The 26,846-nt window shown below is 51.4% G+C and overlaps 1 protein-coding gene across 7 annotated transcripts in view; it reads right to left on the bottom strand.

Moving 5' to 3' along the window:
* MGLL (monoglyceride lipase) overlaps positions 1-26,846 on the bottom strand; it is a 169,085-nt gene that overhangs the window by 18,657 nt on the left and 123,582 nt on the right. For 5 of the 7 annotated variants that reach the window (XM_043588285.1, XM_043588284.1, XM_043588287.1 and 2 more), the window contains 4 exons: positions 15,230-15,366; positions 13,795-13,905; positions 8,098-8,166; positions 2,804-2,893 (listed from right to left, as the gene is read on the bottom strand). In XM_043588285.1, the coding sequence (XP_043444220.1) occupies positions 2,804-2,893; positions 8,098-8,166; positions 13,795-13,905; positions 15,230-15,366 (407 nt within the window). The remainder of the gene's footprint in view (positions 1-2,803; positions 2,894-8,097; positions 8,167-13,794; positions 13,906-15,229; positions 15,367-26,846) is intronic. The other 2 variants (XM_043588288.1, XM_043588283.1) reach the window with 1 other exon arrangement.

Raw genomic sequence — 26,846 nt, 5'->3', positions numbered from 1 at the left:
AGATAAACAATTTGGATTTGCACCTGGATGTTTCATCTCAAAGATGTCAAAGGGGGCGTCCCCTCTCTCTCTCTTTCTCTCTGTCTCTCATTGTTGTACTAGCACAGCAGAGGCAAAGATAATTGGTTTTGCTAGAGAATGCACATTCAAGCCAGAGCCATTATTCGGGATGCCTGCTGGTGGAGGAGCCCCTGCCCCCTCGGATCCCCTCACAAAGTGAATCCTGCACACAGGGCAGTGGCCCCCCACACGGGCTGTGGGCACCAGTGACTGTAAAACAGGAAAAAGAACTTAGTGACTGTAAATAGTAGCTGGAAGGAAGCAGCCAGGCATGGGCTTCTGAATCAGATGGGTTCAGCTCTGGCCCTGGTGAGGTGTGCCACTTTGGACAAATTAGACAGACCCCTATGTAACCCCTGAGCCTCAGTTTCCTTATCTGTGAAATGGGGTTAATGTTGATCTCACCCATGCACATCAGGATTAAACCAAGCAGCATGAGTTTGACTTTGGTGTTTCTGGGTCCCAAAGTGGTGCCTTTTGACTATATAGATTGGCCTTTTGAAATTTTCTTTTCTTTTCTTTTCTTTTTTTTCAATATTTATTTATTTTTGGGAGACAGAGAGAGATAGAGTGTGAGTAAGGAAGGGGCAGAGAGAGAGGGAGACACAGAATTCAAAGCAGGCTCCAGGCTCTGAGCTGTCAGCACAGAGCCCGACGTGGGGCTTAAACCCACGAACTGTGGGATCATGACCTGGGCCGAAGTCGGACACCCAACCGATGGAGCCACCCAGGCGCCCCTAGATTTTCTTTCCTTTACTCAAATACTCTTTGATCCTGGTGAGTCAAATTTGGCCCCAAAATGTGGCTTTGGGGGGCACTGTGCATTTTAAAAATTAGACTAAAAATTCCAAGGAATGTGGATAACTTGGGTGGATGGGACCCCCATGACATCCTACAGGTACCTCCCCATCCCTACCACCTAGGGTCTCTCACTGGTGTCATTCATAAACAGGTGGCCTTCAGAGGCCCGGGAGCCAGACTCTTGATCAAGAGTTCTCCCTCCCACACATTACGGAGTGTTCTCAATTAGTCATACCCTCTGAGTGGCTGAGAGGGCCAGCAGGTCACATTTAATAATGACACTAGAGTCTGGGTGCTCAGGTCTCAGGGACAGCCACTGGAATACCACAGCACCCTGCTCTATTTTCCAGGGTCCTCGGGGAGCCAATGATCCCATGATTTCAAATTCCTAAGGCAAGAGGGGAAACTAGGCAGAAGAGTGGTAAAATGATTTGCTTAATCCTGAAGATATTTCTAGTGTCTTTCAGATGCCCAGGGTTGCCTGTTGTCCACGGGCTATAAGCCACAGGGGTTCTTGCCCCCACTGACAGAGCAGGCTGGGGACCACACCCACCTAAGCTCTCAGGCCAGCCCCTCCAGTGGGTGGGCCCAGGCAAGTCCTCTGGACCTGCCCAGTCTCAGTCTGCTCATCTGCAACATGGGGCTGTCGTGCGGCTGGAAGGGCACATAGCACCGGCCTGGCACACAACACAAGGGCCCAATCAAAAGCAGGGTGCAAGGTGCTGGGCTTTAGCTACCTGGGAAGTGACCCAGCTCGCTGAACCTTAATAGACCAACCCAAATCTCTGGGGTTTTGGACTACACTCTGGCCCGGTATCTCAGGCACGTGAGTTGACCTTGACCTTTTGTCCCTGCTGACCTCGGTGCCTGGTCCCAGAGGTGGTGACATCAACCAGATGGCATAACCCCAGCCCCTGTCTCTCAAGGCCACCTTACCTTTTCTTCCTGGGCTTCTTTCGGCGGGTTTTGCTTTTAAAAATAGTAGCACAGCTCTGCTTGGGGGGGCTGTGACGTGTTTCGGGCAGGGCGTTGGCCCCCATGAGAAGGGGTTCACGACGTGCCTTATGATCTGACCTCAGTTTACCCCTTGCCGCTCACCTGCTGCCCTCTGTGTTGTGGCTGAACCACAGTAAATGGGCTGCCCTCCCTTCAAATGAGGACTTTACTGGCACGGTGACCTCTACCAGGAACCCTTTTCCTCTTGAACCCCCTTCAGCTCCTGCACCAGCTCCCACCTGCCAACACACAGACGTATGACTTTTGGCCTGGCCTGAATCCAATCTGCTACCATCATCCCAATTGGCCCCCCAGAAATTGCCCTTCTCTATGCGGAGTCCGTGAAGTTGGGTGGGGTTGACCCACCCCTTTTGCTGGACAGTCAGCCAATAACAATCAGCCCTGACACGTTTGTTGGCTTTGCAACAGTCTATCTTTCTGCTGCAGTTGCTTAGGAAAGCTGCTGGTGGCCCCCTCTGCTTCCACTTGGGGAAAGTTTGCCTGGGAATGAAGCCAAACTAGGGGATATGAGAGCTGGGGAGCCACAGACGGTGAACAAGACTTCTGAGCCCCTGGATCCAGCCATGCCTGAAAGCCTTTAGTTCCATTCATCAATAAATCCCTCTTTTTGCTTGAATCACTTTGCTTTGGGTTTCTGTCACTTGCAGCCACAAGAGCCCTGGCTGATTCATGCAACTTCATCCGGTTTGCTCCTTATGTTCAGGGCATAGCTCAGGTATCCCTAGCACCTGTCCTTTCCCACCCAGTCCTGATGCCACATGGCACCTCCCGCATCTCTATATCACCATCATTTCATGAAGGGCCTCAGTGACAGGGTGGCAGAAAGCCATGGACAGATCTAGAACGCAGCTTTTCCAACCAGGGGCTGCTGCCTTCAGTCCCTCCCCAGCCTCGGCTCCCCCCAGGTTTTCAGAAACACTCTCACCTCCGTCTTATTCCGAGAGAGCATGCTGGAGTCGATTGGGCCCAGGGACATGTTTGGCAGGACAAGGTTGAGAACTTTCGCAGCAAAGACCTGGCGGGAAAGGAAAACAAGGGTGTGAGCTCAGTGGGATCCGTGCCCAGCTCTGCCCACGGGACAGTTTACAATAAATTAAAGAAAGTGACGCCCAAGCTGAACATCAGCCAGGTTCGCTTCCCAAGGCTCAACACCCTAGGACTGCCCCTGCTCTGATTCAGCCAGCCTCTAGTTAGTCTGGCTTGGATCCGCCGTGGGTGAGCAGGGCGGGATGCGGGCCACTATGGCTGACGGTAGGAACGCCGTGTCTAATTTTTGCCTGCTCCGGATCCTGTGCGGTCGCCCTCCCCAGTCATCCACCCGTTGTAATTTTGAATTCTTTGCAGGAGCTGCCTAGCTGAGTTCTTCTGCGTGAGTCCCTTCTCTGGGGATCCTAAAAATATAAAGCAGGAGCAGAATCACCCAGATCACCTGTGAGGCAGGATAGCTCAGAAGGCCCTGGAGGAAACTGCTCTGGTCAGAAAGAATCTGTTGACTGCCTTGGCTTCTCCCGGAGGGAAACAGAAATGGCTAACCAGCCTGATTAGGAGAAGCATGGCAGCGGGAAAGAGACCCGATCTGATCCCTGGCTGTGCTGTCTTGTGCACTCAGGCACGAGATCTGAACATCACAGACCCTCTGTTTCCTTAGCTGCTAATGGTGCTCCCCCCAGAGGACCACTGTGTGCAGAAGCACCAGGCACACAGGAGGTGCTTAATCCATGCTCCCTGAATTTGACCCCGATGCGGGTACAATCCTCCCTCCCCACCCCATCTCTCCTGCAGGATCTGGTGTTCACCCAGGAACAGTGTGAGCCTGATGTCACATGTCTGCCTGCAGAGAGAGGGGGGCCGTTCTTATTTCTGCGTGGCGCACAGACACTCAGGGGTGACAGGTGCGATCCCACAAGCGAGCTGTGAAACGCTGAAATCAGGACGGCAGGGAAGGTGGCAAGTGGCGAACTCTCGGTCTGTGTCGAAGGCACACATCACGGAGCTAAGGAGCTATGGCCCTTTGTGCCCTCGATGAGGGCAAGGGCGCTAACATCTGCCAAGTGGCAATCTTTGGTGTGTGGCACACAGCTCTAGGCGCTCGGTCTTTCAATCCTGACAGACGCCATGAGGTCAGGGTTCATCCTCATTTAACACATAAGGAAACAGGCTAAGCCCCACACCACGCAGTCAGCTGGGATGGGGGTGAGGGCCTGAGCCAGACCACTCTTTCCTTTCATGTCCCTGCCCTTCATTATTCTATCTCTGTCTGTACAAATGTAACTGGTGGTCTAACCTTGCCTGTGCATGACCCCAAACAGCGGCCACTGAGACTCCCTGTGCCGACATGGGCGCTGTCCTCCTCAACCCCCTTAACACTCAGAACTACAAAACGTCCTATGGGGGCACCTGGGTGGCTCCGTCGGTTGAGCATGCGACTTCGGCTCAGGTCATGATCTCACAGCTCCTGAGATCGAGCCCCTCGTCGGGCTCTGTGCTGATCGCATGGAGCCTCCTTGGGATTCTCTCTCCCCCTTCTCTCCCTGCCCCTCCCCCACTCACGCTCCCTATCTCAAAATAAATAAAACCTTAAAAAAAAAAGGATTAAAACATCCTATGTCCTCAGGCTGTACAAGCAGGATATAACCTCACACGGTCTGTCAGATGGCCAGGGATCAGGCACAGAAGCAAAAAGGGCTCTGGTCCTGAAGGAGTCCGGGTGCGTGACGCTACTGTGAAATCCACACGGTCAGCTCTCTGCATTTCAGGCAAGGATGGCAGCTCACTGCCTCCAAGACCAGCCTGGCTTCCTGCACCCCATGCCTGCTGTCCAGGCCAGCAAACCCCGTGCATGTCAACTCACTGCCATCCACATGCCAGGCACTAGGCCAAGCCCTGAGCCGACTTGTGACAGTCTAGTGTAGCGATACAAGGAAATCCAACTGGGAGCCCTGGGTAAGTGCTCAGCCACACAGTCTGCAGCCTCATGGGATGGACATGACCCGTTGGGTGGGGTCAAGAGATAGGTGGGGCTGTGGGTCAGCTCCCTGGACATGCACAGGACCAGGAGGGCTTGGACAGAGCTCTGGGGGCTCTGAGGAAGGAGAGAGTTTGGGTGTTTCTAAACACGGACCCAATGCCTATGAACTCCAGGAACTGGAGGTCCCTCAGGGAATCTAAATTCAGGAGCTGGGATCTGTGCTTTCAAAGGTTAAATACATGTTTCAATGCACAGAAACCACAGCAGATAAGGGGTGACTGCCACAGGCAGGGAGGTGATGGGCTGTGTTCACTGGGCTCCTGGTGCTTTGGAAGGGTGGACTTGCCAGGACTTATTTCCTCCAGCAGTAGTGGCCCGAAGGCCACATTATTAGGGCGGAACTTAATGTGCCTCCCAGAGTTTGCAGAACTGGCGTCTAGATGTTTTGCTGTCCTCAGTGACTCTTGACGCAGCTCCCTGAATGGACAGGACGGCTGACAGTTGACCATGTGTGACCCTGCCACACCTAGGAGTGGCCAGACACGTCTGGCCTGGGTGCCTGTGCGGTCTGGCCCAGCCTTCTCAAAGACACCACTGGTTTTCTGCCATTCGGTTTCCTACCCGTTCCCAGAGGAGATGGCCAGTGGCCAGGAAAAGGGCCAGGGGCACAGCACCTTGGCACCCACCCTGCAACAGAAGTGAAGGACAGAGACTGCACAACATACATTCCAATGCTCCTAAGCCCACCACCAGCTTCCTCATTTGCCAACAATTTATGCTTTGTGGCCCGTCACCTGATTCTGCATGGACCTGGGCACACAGATGCCAGCCATTGGTGAAGACACAGACTTACCTTTATCTTTGAATCTGTGCTCCTGCCACTGATGCTTTTTTTTTTAAGTTTATTTATTTTGAGAGAGAGAGAGAGAGAGAGAGAGAGAGAGAGAGAGAGAAGCAGAGAGAGAGAGAGAGAGAGAGAGAGAGAGAGTCCCAAGCAAGCTCTGTGCTGCCAGCGTGGAGCCCAATGCTGGGCTCGATCTCACAACCACGAGACCACGACTCGAGCCGAAATCAAGAGTCAGACGCTCAACTGGCTGAGCCACCAGGTGCCCCATCCACTGGTGCCTCTTAAACCAAAACATTTATACTCCAAAATGCCAAGATCCTTATTTCCAGCACAAGATGCTGACAGTTTAGGCTTGACAAGGGTCAGAAAAGGCAGGGCTCTGGTTCGAAGCATCCTTGCTTTGGGTTCACAAGGCTGAGGACAAGAGGGCCAGGAGGGACTCTATCTCAGGAGAGGATGACAGTCCTCTCTCCGAGCGAGCATTTGTCTTTCTCCTAACAGGGCTTTCTGCAGCAAAAGAGAACTTTTAGGAAAACAGAGTTGTAGGGGAAAAAAAAACAAAAACAAAAAAGAGGAAGGCCATTTCTGGGGAAGTATTTGCTTTGCACAAAATGGACAATGCCAGGGTTTGGTCTCTGGAGGAAACTAAAGAGTTAAGGGCAGATCAGCTGGCCGCTGCTCCTCCCCCATCAGAGTACCATAAGCCAAATGCTGGGGAGACCGCCTCTTCCTGTAGCTGCCCAAGGCGTGATCGCCCAAAGAACGAGCCGGGGAGACACGGCCAGGATGATGATATCGTGGTTCAGGACTGGAGGAGGCTGGGCCACTGGACTGTCTAGCCGTATGCTTCCCTCCACCAGGACTCCCAGAGCAGTGGCCCCTCTTGCCTCTCTGAGGGCGCTGGAGCTGGTGGGCTCAGGATGGACCAATGCGCCTAAAAGGACCAGCTCATGACAACAAAGCTCCAGGGGTAGAGTGCCATGGAAGACACTGGTGCTGGAGCAAGGAGGACTGGGGATTCGGTCACAGACCCAGATGAGGGGGCAGACACCTCCAGGAACGCAGGGTACAGATATCGCCACCCTTTCTCTGTTCAGCCCTGCAGGGGCTTGGTGTGGAGAGAGTGCTAAGCCCTGGGTGTGAGTTGACACCAGAGAGAGTCCACGGAGAGGCCTGGGCCAGACACACTATTCAAAGAGCAGGCTCAGGGAGGGAGACTTGACTTCAGGGATTCCCTTGAAGTGACTTGTGGCACCGTGCTTTCCCAGGAAGGTAGCATCTTTGATTGAACCCTCTGTTCCTTCCGTCCCATTAGCATACTGGTAGCGGGCGCAATGCCCCCATCCGGCCCTATCCCTTCCTGATTTTCCATGGCCTCCCTGCTCTACGCGTGGTCCTCAGACCAGCAGCACCAACAGCTCCTGGGGACTCTGGCCTGCCGGATCAAGGTCTGCATTTTTACCAGACCCCAGGGTGTTCTTGTGTGCCCTGAGGTTGGGGGGCTGGCAGCTGCTGTGCCTCAGGGAAGCACCACGAATGCCTTTTCCCAGGCCCCAGCATGAGAGATTCTGATTGAATTAGTCTGAGGTGGGGCCCTGGCGTCAATAATTGTGTGTGTGTGTGTGTGTGTGTGTGTGTGTGTGTGTGTGTTTCAAGTTCCCTGGGTGATTCCAGCATGCAGCCAGAGTCGAGAAAGTGTTCTTGTCTTCTCCCAGTTAGGACAGGGTTGGGGGTGCCACACAGATATCTCTGAAGGATACGCTGCCCTTTTGAAGGAGCTGTGATGAAAGACAGAGATGTGTGGACAGCCCTGACCCTCAGCTCTTTTTCTAAAGCTGCGTGGTAACTTCCAAACCACATTTCTAACAAGACGAACCTGGGTAGAGGCAAATCTTTTGGTGATGATACTATGGCTTAAAAAAACCACAAAAACCAAAAGAATCAGGTGCTTTAGCCTCTTCCTTCCCCCACCCCTGCCCCCCCGGCATCCGAGAAGAATGCAGGGGCAGGATGCTTTGAACAGTTGCAAAAGGTATGTATGCCCTTTCCCTGCTGTTCTTTTAGGGGTTGTTTATTTCATTAGCCTAATGGCTAATGAGGGGAGGAAAGTGTGAGGTGGGGCAGAAAGAACTAATAAGCAGGGGCAGCAGGTTGATTGTGGCGATGCAGGAAGCCAGGAGGGCTGAGCAGGGCATATGAGGTAAGGGAGGGTCACGGAGTAAGGACAGTCGGGGTGGAAAGAGCCTGAGAGACCCCACTCCCTGAGGATCAACTTTGTCCAGGCTGCTGCTGCTTCCCACCATGAGCTCCCTAAGCCTCCACCGTCAGCCGGGAGAGCCCCACACCTGCTTCCAAGGGTAGGCAAAGGAAGCCGACAGAGGTGCCGGGGAGGGGTGCGGCTCACCCAATAAGAAGTTGAAATCGAAGAGAATACCACTCTCGTTGCCATTTCGACCACGCTCTTCGGATAATCCTGCGGGAGTGTGGAGAGAGCCTCGGATCCAGCTCAGGGGAGGGGCAACTGCAGACGGCCTCCCTTGACGTGAGACCCCCCCCTCCCCGCCACAAAATGACCCTCGCAGGTGAAATTGGGTTTGTGCCACCTTAGAGCCCCCAGTGGTGCTGGTTTAGCAGGGACCCCAAGTCTCATCACCGGAGGATAACCGGGGTGGGAGGGGGGGGCGGGACCTACAGATAATGGGCACAAAGTTACCAGACCCCAGCCCTGGAAACAGGAGACTGGAAGCCAGGCAAATTTAGATTCGAACTCTGGTTCTGAATCACCAAGAAAGCCTGTGGTCCTCAGCTTCTCCATTTCTCAAATGGGGACAATGAAACAAAGTTCTAAGGGCCGCTCTGGGGGTTACCCAAAACCTGGTTCCCACAGGGCTCAACTCTAACTGCCCCACTGCTTTCTGGCCCCAGGAGAAGCTCAACAAATCCTTGCTGGTTGACTGAAGAGAGAGCACTTACTGATGCTGTTCCGAATGAAGACTTCGGGAAAAGTATGTGACCGGCAGCTTTGCCACAGGCATCACGGTCACGGCCAGAACCCCAAGTTAGTGCACCCACAAAAAAGGACAACTCTCCCAGAAGTGAGGCCCATCTCCTGATGAGTGAGGGACCAGAGTGTGTCACAGGGCCTTGACATGCCCTTGGGGCATTCCTGGATTAAGTGCAGTGCCCATCACTTTAAATAGTAGTGATTTGCACAAATGCCTTTATTGATCCAAAAGGATTTAATGGCTCCCTAAGATCATTTTTAAGCTTCTGCCCGTGAAAGACTTGACATGAGGGAGGGAATTGTAATCACTATCTTCTGAAGTGGCTCCAACAAGTTGACCTGTGCAAAAAGGGCCAAAACTCCAGGTCTTTTGTGAGGGTGACACCCATGCAAGGGTCGGCCCAGAATTTCTTGGTGGAGGGAGTGCACCGTCAGACCCGCCAAGACCAGAAAGTGCCCCGTGCCTTTTCTGCAGGCCAAGCTGGGGAGGATCGAGTACCTGTTCACTGCTGAATGCCCAATGCCTGACACATAGCAGGGGCTCCCCAGAGATGTGGGGGGGAGATGACTCATTCCTTGAATGCCAAGTGTTTAGACGTCTGAACCCCATGGCTCAGTCGGTTAAGCATCCAACTTTGGCTCAGGTCATGATCTCGTGGTCCGTGAGTTCGAGCCCCGCAGCAGGCTCTGTGCTGGCCGCTCAGAGCCTGGAGCCTGTTTCAGATGCTGTGTTTCCCTCTCTCTCTGACCCTCCCCTGTTCATGCTCTGTCTCTCTCTGTCTCAAAAATAAATAAATGTTAAAAAAATATTTTAGAAGTCTGAACCCCAGCTACGACAGGCGCAGGCACCTACAGGAGAGAGGTAACAACTCCCCAAGGTGCCTCGTAGCTGCCAGATTCATGGGCCAGTTCATGACCACAGTTTAAGTCCTGGTCCCTGGATCTAACTTTAAATATACTTGAAAGAGTGGCAATTTCCCATGCTCCTGCCCTTTTTCCCTCCATCCCCAGTCCCTCCACTCCCCCAAGGGCCTTTTGGAGCCTAGTGACTAAAAACAGATGAGAACTGGGCTAAAGTCAAGGGAAGCTGACCTTAGGCATGTTTTGGGGTAAAGGGAGCATCCTGCTTTGCTCTCTGGCCTGAGCTGGGGCACAAGCTGACCTTGAGCAAGACAATTGGCCTCGTTTCCTTGTCTGTAAATTGGGAATGGTTTTCTCTCCTTACTGGGTGGTGACGGAAAGGAAATGAGACAATACGAATCATGTACCGTGTGCAAGGTTCATAGCGGCCCTCTTCTCTCTACTTGGCCAGGTGCCCTGGCTGACAGGGAGTAGAAGCATCTGGAAGCATTGGGCCAGTTCCTGCATCCCTGACCCTGGACCCCAAGGGACAGCGTCCAGGCAAGAAGCAGAGAAGATCATTTACAAGATTACCCTCCTGGCAGGCTGAGCCCCTGTCCTGACCCTAGGCACTGCCCAGGGGGATTTGGGGTGTCCCCCGCTCCCAGAGAAGGGAGTGGCTCTGTGATCTGTCCCACGTTGCTGCCTGCTATCCCAGGGCAAGGCCAAGTGAGGACGTCCAACTCTAGCTCACACACCATACTAGCTGGGCAGTCAAGGGTTTCACCTCTATACCCAGGAACGACTCCAGCCCTAATGCCCCCAGGGTCTGGGACATGGAGCCGGTCCCCATGAAATGGCCTCATAAGCAGCCGAGACTCATTCTGATACACTGGATGTTGTGTCCAAATTTCTCCCGCTGTTACTTCCCTTATGCAACCACATTCTAAACACAGACCGTGTTTGGGGGCCAGAAGCCTCTGTTCTCCTTGTCTGTTCTCCAGGCTAAATATACCCCAGCTTGTTGAAAAGGGAACACAGAGGTAAGACCCAGATGTGTGCAGGGTCTGGTGTGTGTGTGGGGGGGTATCTGGCAGGGGGATCTAGTGCTCTTACATTCCAGGGGGTGGGGCTGTCATCTTCCACATGCCTGTCTATACTCAAAGACTCGGATGCCTCATGCTGCCTGCTTTGATGCTTTTGCGAATCTCTCCAGCAGGAGTTTGGTGCCATCAAATAAATCCTTGGAACAGTCCACGGGCTGAGCTCTGGGAGAGGAGGCATGAGGCCAGGACTTGGCCCTGGGAAGCCTGCTCCTCTGCCTCAGTTTTCTCAGGTGGGGGTGGTGCCTGAGAACTTGTTGGAACACACAGACCTCACCCAACCCAGGACCTATCCCGAGCTCTTCTCCTTAAACCTGATGGGGAAGGAGCCACACAGGTATCGCTAAGTAAAACAACCAAATTAAAGCCAAACCCACAAAAACAAAAAAGGAAACCAAAAGAACAAAGCCTACAGAAAGCACAGAGAGGTGTATTCTCATCTGTGTGAAACACAGGAACGAATGGAGGGTGCGTGGGCAGAGATGGACACTCGGGCTGTCTGCCTCCCCTGGGCCGGGAGGCTGCTTGCTGCATAGCCTCATCTTTCAAAGTTTGAAGTGTATGAATGTGATATTCTAACGATGTTTAAATTTTAAACAGAGATTCTCCTAAACTCTTTCAGGAAGGTTGTCAGACAAGACTAGATGTGTGCGGGGTAATCAAGTCATCTGGGGGCGGGTAGGCAAATGAATCACAGAGTCTGTCAGGCAAAATTGCCCAAGACCCAGGGGCAGCAACAGATTTCATGGTGGGGAGGATGTGTCCTTAGGTCTGGGGGCAACAAGAAATCCAATTTGTCTCGGTTAATAAGAGGAGACCAGCACCCCCCAGGGATGGCTGGCTCCTGATGTGACAAGGTGATCTATTAGCACAGGGCTCGGAGAGGTCACGGCGGTGGCCTCGCCCAGAAGTTCCACCTCCGCCAGTGACTCCGAGAGGAAGCCTTGTGGCCCACCTCCGGGCCCTGCTACCATCACCCCCTTGTGCACTGTATCCGGAAAGCCCCATGCTCTCCAGCATGTCTCTAAGGGAAAACATCCACGGCAGAACACACCTATTTTCTTCCGTGGGGAAACATCCTAGATGGAGAATGGACAACCCCGGATTCAAATCAATCACACAAGCTGTGCGATCCTGGGGAGTCACTCACCCTGCGGCAGCCTCAGTGTTCCCTGTTCACAGAATAAGGTCGCACCCTCTCCCTAGCGCCTGGGACAGCACAGGACAGCACATGTTTGACACTCAGTGAACAGAGGAAAACTTCCTGAATCAGACCACGTGGATGTAGCTCCTCTGTGATCCTGATCTTGCTTATTCTACTTGGACAAGGACCCTTGAGTGAATTGGCCTCGAGTTACAATCCTGGCAGGAGCTGTCCAGGAGGTCATGCCTCCTCTTGCGTGTTGAAATGACCGGGAAGTAGCCCATTTGTGCGTTCGTTCCCTGTGGTTCTGTGAATTGCCTTTATTTCTTTCCACGCCAGGGTGGCTTCTGCCTCCACTGCTGTCCTCTCACACAGCACTGAAATTTACTCATGATAGTTGACTTCAGTAAGTGGGTGGCGATTTCCTTACAATGGAGTAAAATTCTATTCTTCAGCAAATTGAGTAAATCATTGTTCTCTGGTTAAACTATCAGATAGTTCCGGGTTTCTCTCTTGTTTAGCCTGTCCCCATTTCAAATTGGTGACGTTTTTCTGTATCTAACCAAAAGCCTGTACACGGGACCTCCCAACCCATCTCTGGCTGTGGGCTGGAGGCAACACTTTGAAAACATTTTTATAAGGTTTCATTCCCTGTACTGTGCTCCCTGGCCTGGGTCCTCAGGAGAATATTGCAGGCATCAGAGCTAAGGCGATTATTTAAATGGCCCTGCTGTCATTTGATTGTGAGGCCAGGGAAAGTAGGGTTAAGCTGTGGGCTGATGGCTGCCCAGTCCCCCATGGCCTCGTGACCCCTCACCCCTCCCTTCAAGCCCTTTGAGAGTCTGACAACTGGCTCAGGAGGCAGCAGCCCCACCGGGCGCTGACCTGAGATCAACCCTTTCCTTGGGACCCACAGGGTTGGGTTCTCCACTCTCATTCAGTTATGCTCTCCTTAAACCCCCAAAAGGTGGGTCCATAACATTCCCACCCCAGCTTCCCAACAAGCAGTCCTGCTGAGACAATGGTTTCATCTCTTTTCTCAGGGAGAGAAAACACCTGTTCTACTTCTAGGTGGTACAGGTGACCCTTGAACAATTCGAGGGCTAGGGGCGCCGCACCCCCCATCCAGTTTAAAATCGTGTGTAACTTTGACTTGCCCAAAACTTAACTACTAATAGCCTAATGTTGACGGGAAGCCTCACCAATAATGTAAACAGTTGATTAACACCTATCTTGTATGTTCTATGTATTACATGCTATATCCTTACAATAAAGTAAGCTAGAGAAATAATGTTGGTAAGAAAGTTGTAAGGAAGGTAAAATATATTAACAGTACAGTGCTATGTTTATCGAAAAAACATCTCTGTGTAAGTGGGCCCACGTCGTTCATTCCCGTTGTTCAAGGGTCACCTGTATTTGTCAGCTCACTTGCCTCGTCACAGTAGGTCAGAGCCCCAGAATCCAAGAACATATACCTGTGTACCACTGTGTAACAGTACGACCAGAAAAACAAAGTGATGGATGAAACAAAGCAATGAATCATTAGAGTCAGAGGGAAAGATGCTCTGGGCTGGAGCAGAGCCACAGTGGGTACACCTCTGTGTCGCAATTACAAATTGCCTGCAAATCCACTCACCATGCACTTTTGGTTGAAGTTGGTAAATATTCAGTGAAAATCAGCTTGAGCTTTGCACTTGACTTGTTAACAAAGGTTATTTGGCTGGATTCCTAACACGTGTGTCCCCTTTTCTCTTTTTAACTCTCACCAGTAAAATATGCGCAAACAGGAACTCATTTTTCAAATTTTGTCTCTTGGAAAAAAACCACACCTGACTTTAGAAAATCCAGAACCCCAGTGGCAACAGCGTTTGATATGTGTCCCCACCTTCACCCCGTAGCGCGTGACATCCAAGAACGGACTTCAGCCCTTCTCCCCAGCCTCTAGCTAATCAGTGGACGCTCCGGGTCCCCAGAAGTGCAGGACTGGCACAGAACTGGAAATCCACTTACCTTGAAAGTTGTTGCAGACTCAGGACTGGCAAGAACCAAAGGCGAAATGAGGACCATGCCGGAGAAGAAGCCCGGTCTCTCTGCGGCCGTAAGGATGGTGATGGCACCTCCCTGCAAAGGAAAATGCGCGGAGGCTGCTTTCACCAGCACACATGTCTCTAAGGAGCACCATCCTGAGCTACAGTCCTGGCCCGGAGCCCTGACGAGGTCTACCTTGGAATAGACACCACGGAATGTTGGATAAACTGGATCTGCAATTATTTTATTACACATGTTTTTTTCTCTGGGTTTTCCAAGAGCAAACATTTCAGAGAGATATAAATAAGGTTCCTGCTTGTGGGCTGCAAGTTAAATAACACATTCCTACTTCGTTTCAAGCCAAAAGCTGGCAGACCCCCAATTCAGCCATTCCGTCAGGCTTAATATGAGATCTGTGTTTTTGTGATCTGATTAGAAGAAGAGATCACGATACTTTTTTTTTTTTTTCCCCTCTCTTCCTGGTTCAGTAAAGGTCCCAGAAATTTAGATTAGGTTCCAAGAAAAATACTTAGTGAACACGAATGGTGCTGAAATCATGAGGTCTTGGTTGTTTGCTGATGCTGAGGGTAAGTGGAACCAAGAGCTGAAGTTGCAAATGCTTATAGAACCCAGGTAGGTATCAAATGTCGGAAGCAAGACGGGCTGTGATGAAGGGGCAGCATCCCTGCCCCAGAGTGAAAAGTCCCCCGCTCTACCCCACATCCAAATTGGATCAGTTCAGAGTTCTCTGCCAGCCAACGTGTCCGGTTGTGCCCTTGGGGCCACCAATTTGAGGACCACGGATTTAAAGATGACACTTGGTTGATTCTTAGAGGATTTTACACATTTGAAAGATTAAAAGGATTCTGGGTGACTTTTAAGGAACTGTCTCCCTGGGGAGACTATGTCCCTAGTTCCCATCTGTGCTGTACAAGCTGGGGCAGGAACACGGGGTCAGGGAGCTTCCCCTGTGCTTCTCACTGACCCACGAGGCAGCCCCGTTCTGAGAAGTGGGTCTGTGGGGAGAAGGGCCCTTGGGGGCCCTCCCTGTGAAATGGCACTGAGGGGCCGACAGAGCTCGGAAGAAACATTGGTTTCCTGAGAGGTCCCACACCAGAGGTCCTCAGTGAGGACTGGCAGGCAGCCTCCTGGAGCCTTGGGCCCTGATGGGAAGGAAGGGGCCCCTGACAGCTCTGTCTGGGGCTGTCTCCAGGATTCTGCCCTGGTCCGTCCTAAGCACTAAATTTCCCGGGAACTCCAAGTACGGGGCACGCAGAGGCAGACGTGCCGGCAAGGCAGAGAGCACCCGGGGTGGGGAGGTGGGGCTGCCTCTTCTCCATCACTGGGGTATCACACCTCACACCCCAGGCTGGGGATCCAGCTTGACCTGGGCCGGGTCTTCCTGTGCTCTACTTACCATGGAGTGGCCCAGCAGGAACACAGGAAGCCCCGGGTAGTCTTTCTGCATGATATCCACGTGCTGTAGCACATCCCTGATGAAAACGTGGAAGTCAGACACTACCATCCTCTCCCCTTCGCTCTGTCCATGGCCAACTGGAAGGGAAAGGGAGACGAGAGAACCACAGTTACCGGGAGGCTGACAAAGCCCAAGCTCAGTGACTTCCCCACAGGAGTTACCAGCCACTCTTTACTGAGGACCTGAATGGGTCAGCCCCCGCCCCCGCCCCTTGAATCCTTTCTTTGCAACCGCTGTCCGACGTGGGAATCCTCTCGCCATTTTACAGCTTAGCAAGTTGAAGCACAGAACGGTTAAGGAACCTGCCCAAGATCACACGACCAGGAGGTGACGAGCCAGCGCACAAAGCCTGCCCGTGCGGCCAGGACGCTTTCCTTGTTTCCAAGGAAGAAAGAAAAGGACAGGTGCACCAAGTCTCACCAGGCCCGATCTTCCACCAAGTGGCCGGGACTAAGATTGATGGGGCTCGGAATTTTCTGGGCTTTTCCCACTTTCTTAATCCTCACAGTTGTGTTTCAGTGTTAGCCTTTCACCAGGTAAAGTGTTGCATCCTGTCACCTCACTTTACAGCTTTCAGTGACGCTAACATGACAGATATGCGTTAGGATGAAATCGTCAGGTGCAACTTGCCAGAAATCTCGACGAAACCGCAGGAAAACTAGGTCACAGTGCATTCCTCCTGGGTTTTATTATCTGCCACGTTTCTGGGCTGTTCGTTCCCCCTTGTTCTTTTCTTAGGGTCTCTCCACGTTTTCCCTCTCTGAAGGACATCAGTCGCTATAGAAACAGCTTGCTCGCTGCTGCGGCTTCCTTATTCAGGCTGAAAGCCACTGATGCAAGTATTTGAAAATCACAAAAAAGAACAGGGGCCACACAGCCAGGGTATCTGCCCAAACCCTTCCTGCCACCTCTGCAAGGCACCTGTCACGGTAATAATGATGGCAGCACCCATTTCACAGATGGAAAGGGTAAGGACTTACTGCCACGAATCCCTGGCCCTGGTGTCCCGGCCCCACCGCCGGGGGCAGGCACGCGGGGTCGCTGCACACCAGTTCTGTCACCTGCTCAGTGGCACCCTCTACTCTCTTGCCCCTCTGAGGATTTTTTCTCCCTTCTTAAATTTATATTTACTTTTTTATGGTGGTAAAATATACATAACACAAAATGTACCATCTTAACTTTTTTTTAGCACACGGTTCACTGGTATTGAGTACATTCACAGTCTCGTGCTGCTATCACCACCGTCCAGCTCCAGAACGTCCCAAACCAAAACCCTACACTCGTGGTTGTGGGCTGAATTGTGTCCCTCCAAAATTCTGGTGTTGAACTCCTAAACTCCCGCAGCCCACAACGTGACTGTATTTGGAGGCAGGGCCTTCAAAGGGCGGATCTCATTAAAAGAGGCCATTACGGTGGGTCTTAACCCTATCTGACCGGTGTCCTTGAAGGCAGAGGAGAATTGGACACGGGGACATCAGGAGCACGTGCACAGGGGAGAGACCATGTGAGAACACGGGGAGAAGACGGCCATGTGCGAGCCAAGGAGAGAGGCCTCAGAAGAAAGCAGCCCTGCCCACATCTCAGTCTTGGGCTTCAGGCCTCCAGAGCTGTGAGAGAATAAATGTTTGCTGTTTAAGCCGCTTATTCTGGTGTTTTGTCATGGCAGCCGAGCCGACTGATACACCCATTGAACAACAATCCCCCATTCCCCTCCCCCACCCCGCAGTCCTTAGAATATAGTTCCGTAATGATATGGCCAGAGTCTTATTTTTCAAGTTCAAGTTATTACAAATGTGTCATAATTATTTTCTCTGTGTGCTTCTAATTTGATACACAATTAGATTCATTAATTTCAAAATAAATTCGATTCCAGCTCTAAGTTTCGCTTTTCAATTTAATTTTCTTTTCCGAATACATACGCATTGACCTGCTACAACAGTTAGAAATTTATAAAAAGATTCAGCCAGCCACATCTTGCTTCTATGCCTATCTATTCGATCTTTCCCTCTTGTTCCCTATGGTTCACCGCTCTAGTCATTTTCTGGTTTTTCCTCGAAGCGTTTCTTTTTTGCAGAAATATGAAAATCGTCTTTTTTAAGATACGTTTTTTAAATGTTTTATTTATTTTTGAGAGAGTGCGCAAGCAGGGGAGGGCCAGAGAGAGGACAGAGGATCTGAAGTGGGCTCTGCACTGAGAGCAGCGAGTCTGAGGTGGGGTTTGAACTCACAAACCATGAGATCATGACCTGAGCTGAAGTCAGATGCTCAACTGACTGAGCCACCTAGGTGCCCTGATCTTTTTTTTTTTTTTTAAGTAGTGTTCACATCCAGCCTGGAGCCCAAGGTGGGGCTTGAACTCACAACCCTGAGATCAAGACCTAAGCTGAGATCAAAAGTCGGGTGCTCAACCTATTGAGTGACCTAGGCACCTTCTATCTATCTATCTATCTATCTATCTATCTATCTATCTATCTATCTTTCTATGCTTATTTTCCCTCCTTTCCTACATTAAAGGTAGCACGCCACACGTGACTCTACTACAACTCCCCCCCCCCCCCCCCACTTTTAGCATATTCTGGAGATTATTCCGCACCACAACCAGGCCACAGAACTCTTCTCCATTCTGTTTTCCTGCTGCGTGGTACTCCTTCTGTGAGTGAATGAAAGTTTCTTCAGACAGTCTCTTATTGCAAACTATTTGTGTAAGAGCCAATCTCTTGTTGATTACACAGTTGACTGTAATGAATAACCCGGAGATGTCATGATGGGGAAGATGCGCCTTCAGGGCGTAAGTCTAGACATGGGGTTGCCAGGTTGAAAAGGACGTGTGTGTGTCACTTTGGTAGTTTTTGCCAAATCTCCCTCCATGTGGGACACACTGTCTTTCCTCGATCGGCCAGAGATGGGAGAAGGCTGGTCTCTCTCAGCCTTGCCAACAAAGCGAGTCTGGATTTTTACCAGTAAGATAAGAGAGAAAGGGTAGATAGAACATCTCCTCAGGAACAAGTTGTATTTCTTTTGTGGTGAACTGAGAATTCATGTCTTTGCTTATTTTTTCTGTTAAGGTCTTACATTTCATCTTGGTACTTAAGAGCTTTCTATATGCTAGTTATTCATTTGTACTTTGATTTTGTTTATGCTGTGTGTGGCTGTGCAGAAGAGTTTAATTCTTTTTGTTTTATTATCTTTTAATTTTTTTAATGTTTATTTATTTTTGAGAGAGACAGAGCATGAACGGGGGAGGGGCAGAGAGAAAGAGGGAGACACAGAATCTGAAGCAGGCTCCAGGCTCTGAGCTGTCAGCACAGAGCCCCATGTGGGGCTCGAACTCCCCAACTGTGAGATCATGACCTGAGCCGAAGTCGGACGCTTAACCTGAGCCACCCAGGTGCCCCAGAAGAGTTTTATTTTTAAATAGTCAAACGATCAATCCTTTCTTTTCATGGCTTCTGAGTTTTGATTCTTGGCTGTAAAGGCTTTCTCCACCTCAGGGTTCTAAGGGAGGTCAGTCACATGTTGTAAGTTCTTTTACGGTTTCATTTCAGTCATATGTTGTGACTTTACGGTTTCATTTCTTTTTTTGTGGTTGTACATAACATGAAATTTACATTAATCACTTTGAGCGTTCGGTTCAGTGGCATTAACGATACTCACAATGTCGTAACTGCTCCCCTCTATCAAGCTCCAAAACGCAGATGGGTCTTAATTGTCTTAACAAAATTCAGGAAAAAGTCCTTCATGACCTCATGGTGAGCTCATTCTTGTCATACATGAAAGTTCCCTTTTCACTTGAATCTAGTCTATTTCTGGATTTCTGTTTAGTTCCTCCGGCCTGCTTATTTGTGAGTTAGCCCCTATTATTAAACATGACAGTATCTGCCCATCCTTTCTACATATTAGGTGCAGGAAGCCCTGGTCACGCCCCAGGTTTGCCCTTGCTCATGTCTGTGGCTCCCGTGCTCTGGCTCTCCTCCTAATGAAGATGTCTCCTAGCCACACAGTCTCTGGTTCCAGGCTCTTTCCAGAGCTGCAGATCTGTCTTGCCATCCCCTGGTCCTAAAGATTCCTGACGGTCACATGGCCCCTACACTGCTTCTCAAACGGGCTCCCCTCCTGGGTTCCACATGGTGGTTCACGGCCCCATCATCTTTCTGAATCATTCGGGCCAAAACAGAGCTGTGGTCTTTGACTTTCATTCTATCCCTACATCCAGCTGGTCCCTGAATCCTTCCAGACTTCCAGATGCACAGCCTCCTGAACCAGTCTTCTTGTTTGCACAACCACATCCCTCGCAGGGGGTGAGACCCTTGTTGCCTTTCACTGCCCACCCTCTCCTCAAGCTCTCCCGGCTCCAACCTGCTGGGCACTGCTCTGCCTTGTCTTCTGGGCACTGTTCTGATCTTGAAGTGGCCAGAGTTTCCCCACTTTTCAGAACTCAGTCTGCACATTCCAGGCCAGCATTCGGGGCCTCCGCTAAAGGCTCCCACTCGTCCCTCTGCCTCCACAAAAAGCACATTCCAAGCCACACTGCCAACCACCTGCCCACTGTTCCTCAAAGCACATCCACTTCCTGCCTCGTGCCTCTCATGGAACAGCCCTTCTGCCACAGTGCCCTCACTCCTGCACCAGGCCAGGAGCCAAGTCCTTCAAGACCAGACTCAAATCCTATCACTTCCATGATGTCTGCTGCAATCCCCTGGATGCAGGTGTGATTTTTTCCCCTTCCACACTCCCAAAGCACTTCCGGTCTCCATCAAACATGGGTTGATGAGACTTTCCCCCCTTTCTCTCCTCCAGCATCCCCCCACCACAGACTGAGGGCCCCTGGAGCAAGGGTGACAAAAGCCCTGATTAGTGGCTGACCCCCCACTGCACTCTGCTCTGGAGGATTCTAAGGCGAGTCTGGCTGGACTGGGAAGAAAAGAAGGCTGTGAGTAATTAGTGATGTCTGCCACAGACACGAAAGAGGAGATTCGGCAGGCATGGACCCCACATTCGCCAGGCTGTCCTCGTGAGCAAGGATCCTATTTTATTCATCTGCATATTCCCCAGGGCTCCGTGCACAGACCCCACGGAAGGTAGGTGCTTGATTAATGCCTTTCACATGAATTGTAGGCAGTATTTCCATAATGGCCACTCATCAAAGAGATTTAACCCCATGACTCCACTTACAGTTGATGTGATTCATTTCCCTTCCCACCGAGTAGACTGAGCAAACTGAGCACTAGTCTGCATGGGCAATTCAAATTCTTCTTTCCCTTGTATCTTTTTTTAAATGTATTTATTTTTGAGAGAGTGAGAGAGAGAGCGAGCGAGCACAAGCGGGGGAGGGGCAGAGAGAGAGAGGGAGACACAGAATTCGAAGCAGGCTCCAGGCTCCGGCTGTCAGCACAGAGCCCGACATGGGGCTTGAACCCACGAACCGCGAGGTCATGACCTGAGCCAAAGCCAGTCGCTTAATGGACTGAGTCACCCAGGTGCCCCTCACTTTTTAAAGAACCCTGCACCACAGACCTTCATCCAACATATTTTTGTCTTGTTTGCCTGGTTTCCCTACGTACTATGTTTTTTATTCTGTATTTTGACACTTAAGCCCCTGGTTACTGCTGGCCCTAGAGGGACTGTCCCTCCTAGGGCTAGCCAATTTCTAGAGATGGGAAAGAACTCGTCTGTGAGCTAGCCTTCCAGAGCCCACTCACCCCAGGACCCCTCCTCTTTGGCTCTCACACTCCAGGGTACTAACCCCCTGCCCTAATCACCCCAGGGCTAGGTACCAGATAACTAGGGACAGCCCTGAGCCCCAGAGCATGCTGAAATTATTCAAATCAGTCGATTCTATGCCTCTTCTCCCGCCTCACCTGTTCCCCCGGAAACCACAGTCAAGTTTCCTGCCCCCACTTTCCCCTCACTCTCTCTGTCTCCTGATGACCCTGGTGCCTCTTTGGGTGACCCTGCCTGGTGCCCTGTTTCCTGTTTCTAGGGATCTATGAATATAATAAATTCTTTTTTTGTTTATTTTCGAAAGAGAGAGAGAGAATATGTGGGAAATGGGCAGAGAGAGAGGGGGACAGAGGATCTGAAGCAGGCTGCATGCTGACAGCAGAGAGCCCGATGCAGGGCTCACATTTGCAAACCACAAGATCACGACCTGAACCGAAGTTGGACACTTAACCAACTGAGCCACCCAGGTGCCCTTGAATATAATAAATTGTTACTTCATGACAGTCACCTTTGTGTCTCTGTGACTTACCACACCTGATTAAAACCAATCTTAGTTACCCTTAAAACTCTAGCCTTGTTTTTGATGAAAAGTAAACACTTAGCCATTCTTTGTTGAATGATTAAATAATCCCAGTCTCTCTTTGTCTCATACAAAATACTTCTATTTTCCATGCTATTACCTACCACGTGCAAAAAAAAAAAAAAAAAATCCATGAGAAGGATCCAGAAAGCTGATCATCCTGTTAACGTTAGAATAGAAAGAAATGAACACCCCACTTCCCTTTTCTTAGGGGACCAGTTCTACTCAGTAGTCATTTTGTTATAGAAGAAAAGGTAACCCACAGCCCTAAGGAAGGGAAGAGAGTGTAGGTGTTGACAAAGCGGTAATAACAGCACCTGACATTCACACGGCAGTTCATAATTTACAAAGCCCTTTCCCCAGAGTTTATTCCATCTGATCCTTGCAACTCTGCAAGTGAGGGATCCATCTCCCCATTTTCTAGCACCCTCATGCTCGGCCTGCCAGTGCATTAGAGGCCGCCAAGGACTCCAGCGTGGGGTCCAGGCTCTGAATCCAGTGCTGTGACTGTCACGGCTCCATGCAAAACCTGGGCAGGAAGCAGAAGGTTCGGAAGCTGATGGCATGAAAAGAAAAGCCCTTCCTGATAGGATAAAGGACCCGTTGTGAAAACACACCGCTGGCACCTTCCCTCCGAGCTGGTGCCCAGAGCTGCTCACACCTGAGGCAAGTCCTGGGAGTGGCTGATTGGCGGTGTCTCACGCGGGGTGGCTCACACTCTCCAAGCGGCTGAGCTCTTTAGCGCCTGTACACGTGCAAACACAGGGGCGCTGGGAGGCATCCTTTGAGAGCCTTCGCAAATATTTGAGAGCGGGGCACGGTGGGAACATCCAGGCTGGGCAGAGACCGATATCTAAATTGAATTGAACCACGAAAAACAGCAACAGACGTTCGCGGAACACCTCGTGTCTATGAGCAAACTGTGTTCACACGTGTTACCACGGGCAGACTCTGTAGGTGCCCCTGCAAGCTTTACAGACACGAAGGCACGTTTCTGGGAGGTTCGGCAGCCTGCCTGGTGGAGGGCTGCCTCGAGGACATGCCATCTGAGCTGAGCTGGGAAGAACGGCCGGGTCCGGGAAGGGCAGGGTGAGCGCGCCCCCGCCCCGGGGAAAGAGTGGGCAAGGACCCCGGGTGGGAGGAAGGAAGTGTGCTGCCTTGGGGCGGGGGCCACAGTCTGGGTGCGGCATCTACTCAGAGAGAAGGGGCACCGAGGACAGTTTCACAAAGAAGAGTGACATGTGCATTTCTTTAAAAATTGGCTTCACTTGATCCCTTTTGCCACAAGACCATCATGAAAAATGCTGTCCAAGGATTTGTCCACTGACTACATCTGTGTCCCCCTGGGTATAAGGGACCCCAATGCCGCCTTGGCTCCGGCTGCCAGGAGTTTGGAGGGAAAGATTCATCTCCGGGTGGAGGGAGGGAGTTGTCGGGGTGTGGAGCCGCCCCCAGGGCAGGGGGACTGAAGACACAGTGAGCCACAGACTTTCCCCAATAAAAGATACGTTGACCTGACCTCCACCCACATGGAGGAGGGCAGCCTTCGGCTTAGAGGCCGGCTGGCAGCACCATCCGCTTTCCTTGCAGACCGGCAGACTGAGGCCCACAGACGCTGGGAAGGAAGTCCGAGTGAAGCCTCAGAGTGGTGGAGCTGGTAAGCCACACCGTACCTTTACCATCAAGGGAAGAGATACAGGTGTTACTTAAAATGGGGGCCTGTGGATACAGGTGTCAGCATCAGACCCGCGCTCTCCTGCATCAGTCCCTCTGCCTTCTGAAAGGCGCATGTCACCGAGGCAACTCTAGAATGATAACACGGTTTCCACGAGATGTCACGGGCCCCAGCTCCCAACTTTGCCACCTTCTGTGTGGACGCAGCACCCTGGCATCTCTGGTGAGGGGTCTGTGGTAGAGCCCAAGGCTTTGACTGCCCCAGCTCCCATCCTGTGTGAGGGTTTCTGCACAAGCAGGGAGCTCTCCGTGTTTCTCGACTCCGCTGCTCTGGAGGTGCCCCCCACCCTCCAAGGTGGCTGCCTTCCCACAGGCCACACAGGTGGCCCCGCAGGATTTGCTCAGCCTGCCAGAAAAACCAGCTCTGGAAAGACAAACTAACAAGAAAAGAGCTCTGGTCTTGGCCTTGGCCCAATTCCCCATCACCCAGAGAGATCCAAGGCGATTAGCTATCTAGCAGGCCGTTGCATTTATTCACATCAGCCCAGTGATTTCAACCGCTCCTGACTTTCCTGGGGAGTTTTCCTCCCATGGGCAAGGCAGCCACGGGAGGGGTGTGGGGCTGACTCAGAGCCTAGGCTCCAGAGAGCTGGCTTTGGTGTTCCTGGGGACATCAGGCTGATAGGAGGACGGACCCTTGCTCCCACTGCAATTAGGGTATCAGCCCTGCATTCCTGGCCACCCCACAAGAGGTCAGCCATCACCAGGTGGGCGGGGCCCTTGCAGGATGTGTGGTTCAGACCAACAAGACAGATGGTCACTGTGGAGCCTCTGGCTTTGAGAACCTTGTGGCTGGACCAGCAGGAGCCAGATGTGGGAGTCACGGCTACCAAAACCCAGAGGGCGTGTTAGCTGTGGATGAGCTACCAGAGAGGAGCAGGCACAGTTAAGGGCAAGGAGAGGGCCCTCGTGAAACCCCTACTTCTAAGTCTAATGTAAGCACCAGCTCATATACGCTACAGGAAAGGGAGAAACCGGTCCAATCACTTTGGAAAACATTTGGGCATCTTGTAGGGTGGAAATTTCATGCTTAACAACCCAACAATTCTACCCTAGGCATAAATACACCCAAGAGAAATCTACGTGCGTGCCCCAGGAGACAGGAATACGACTGTGCAACAGCCTGTGGTCGTAGCCAGAGGATGGACATCTTGTACCAAAGGGGACTACTCTACAGTCAAAGCAGTAAGTTAAAGCTTACACGCAGCCCCATGGTCAAAACTTAGCAACAAAATATAAAGTGAAAAAAGCAAGTCATGAAAGACTGGGGAAGTGTGCAGTTCAGCTATTTTACATAAAAGCTAAAAAAAAAAACCCAAGGAAAAGCCAACAATGTATCTTTTTAGAGTCTTATACCTAGGTGATAAAAGGGTAAAATAACAAAGCAAGGGAATGAGACACACATTGGAAGAGGATGGTTATGTCCGGTTTCTTGCCTGAGTGTAAAACTGGAAGACACGTACCCATCTCATAAAGTTGTCGGGGGAATCAGTGAAATCGCACAGCATGCCCGGCATGTAATAGGTCTTCAGCACAGGCCAGCACAGCCCCCTGTCCCCACATACGGTTTCAGAGGAGAAAATTCACAAACCAGCTCTCCAAAGAGATGAAGGACAGCTGGTCCGTGGATTTCTTAGAGACGAAGCATCAAACTACCTTTCAGCTCGACTTCCTGCAAACTAAAAATTCCCAGGTTTAACATATAACAGACCTTTCTCCCCCTCTTCCAAAACATGAAGTTCAATCTGCCATGTCCTCCACCCGATTCCAGAAATTCCCACGTGGGGCTCTTCAGTTGCTTGATAAAAACAAAGCGATGCTGCAACCCAAGTTCAGCTTCTATTGAAACTCGGCCAAGGGCTACTTTGAAAAAACAAAGGGCAATGCGCACAGTGAAGTGGGTTGCCTTAAAAGAAGCGCAGATTCATTTCTCCAGGACGTGAGATCATATATGTATACACGCAAACACACACACACACACACACACACACACACACACACACACACACGTTTTTTAAGAGAGAGAGAGAGCGTGCTCATGCAAGGAGGGGATGGGCAGAGGGAGAAGGAGAGAGAGAGACGATCTCAAGCAAGCCCGTGCTGTCACTGCAGAGCCCCACACGGGGCTCGAGCTCATGACCGTGGGATCATGACCTGAGCTGAAATCAAGAGTCGGATGCTCGACTGACTAAGCCCCCCAGGAGCCCCGTGATAACAACTCTAACCTGCAGGATCACCGTCTAACGTAAAGAGAAACAGGCAAAAGCCAGAGGCTTCCAGGCAGTAGAAGACTGGGGTTAAGGTGGAGGGCTGGAGTCAGCTCTGCCTTCCTGTGACCTGGGGCAGGTGACCTTGCCTCCAAAGGCTCGGCTTCCTCACCTCCAGGGAGGGGCACTCACAAATCCCACTCCATGGGGCGCCATGAGGGCTAAGGGAGGGCATGAGTGTAAGGTATGTGGCACGCAGGAAGTGCTCAGTAAATGCTTACTGTCATTATTAGGCACCTCTGCATTCTTTGCACTGAAGCATGTGTGGTGTTGTCAATTCCAGCACAGGATACAGTGAAATCAGCCACTCCTCTAAACTAGCATTAATTATGCACTAACATGTCAGCAAGGGAGACCAACGTCAGAAGTGCCCTTGGTTCCTAGAAGTTTGGAAATGATGATTTAGATCTTTCCTGTTGATTCCTCAAGCAGATGCAGGGGCAAGCCATACCCCAGGAAGTCTTGTTTCCTGAATCAAATCCCTACCTCCTAATGAGGGGTGGGCGTCCCGGGTGATAACGGTGAAGAGGTGGAGGCTGGGGGCCTGGAATCCGGCCGCAGGCTTTCCCCACCCACTCAGTCTTGTCAGGGTAATGGACAGGCAAAGGGAGGCCTTTGGCAGAAGCCATCTGCCACGATCCTAGGGGTCTTGCTAGCTGGAGCCCCTGATCCCTGCTGGCCCTGCCTGTGAAGAGGTTAGAGACCGGCCCTCTGGCCCTCTCTGCCCACCCTTACCACCTGGGCACGCTGCTCATCTCCCAGCATGGAGGGATGGGCCGTGGTCCTGCCGCTGCCAGCCCAGCGCCCTGTGGAGTGAGTGTTCCCCAGCCATCCCGGCTGCAGGGCACCAAGGTCTTTGTGCCACCGGGCAGTGTGACTGCAGGATGGTGCTAGACGTGGCTGCACTGTCCCCTATGGTAGCCACCAGCCCCACGTCTGGGGAGAAACCAACAAGCATTGAGGTAGCCGTGGAGTATGGGGTTAGGTAGGACGACTCTGGGGTTAGACTTCCTCAGGTCAAATCTGGCTTCGTTATAGTAAGGCGTCATGCAGTGTGTTCAACTTCCTTCAGCTACAAGGCAGGGGGCAATAATTACCCTACCCGACTTGGATTGTTGGTAAGATTGACTGAGATAATCTGCACAGAGTCCTCAGGCTGGGCATAGAGGAAGTGATCACTAAGTATTAGCTGCAGAAATAAGAAACAAAACAAACGAACAAAAAACAACCCACTCCTGTCCTCGCCGACCAGAAA

The sequence above is a fragment of the Prionailurus bengalensis genome, chromosome A2 (genome assembly GCF_016509475.1).
Source record: "Prionailurus bengalensis isolate Pbe53 chromosome A2, Fcat_Pben_1.1_paternal_pri, whole genome shotgun sequence".
Taxonomy (NCBI): domain Eukaryota; kingdom Metazoa; phylum Chordata; class Mammalia; order Carnivora; family Felidae; genus Prionailurus; species Prionailurus bengalensis.
The sequence above is the reverse complement of the archived record's forward strand: the minus strand, read 5'-3'. Positions and strand labels throughout refer to the sequence as shown.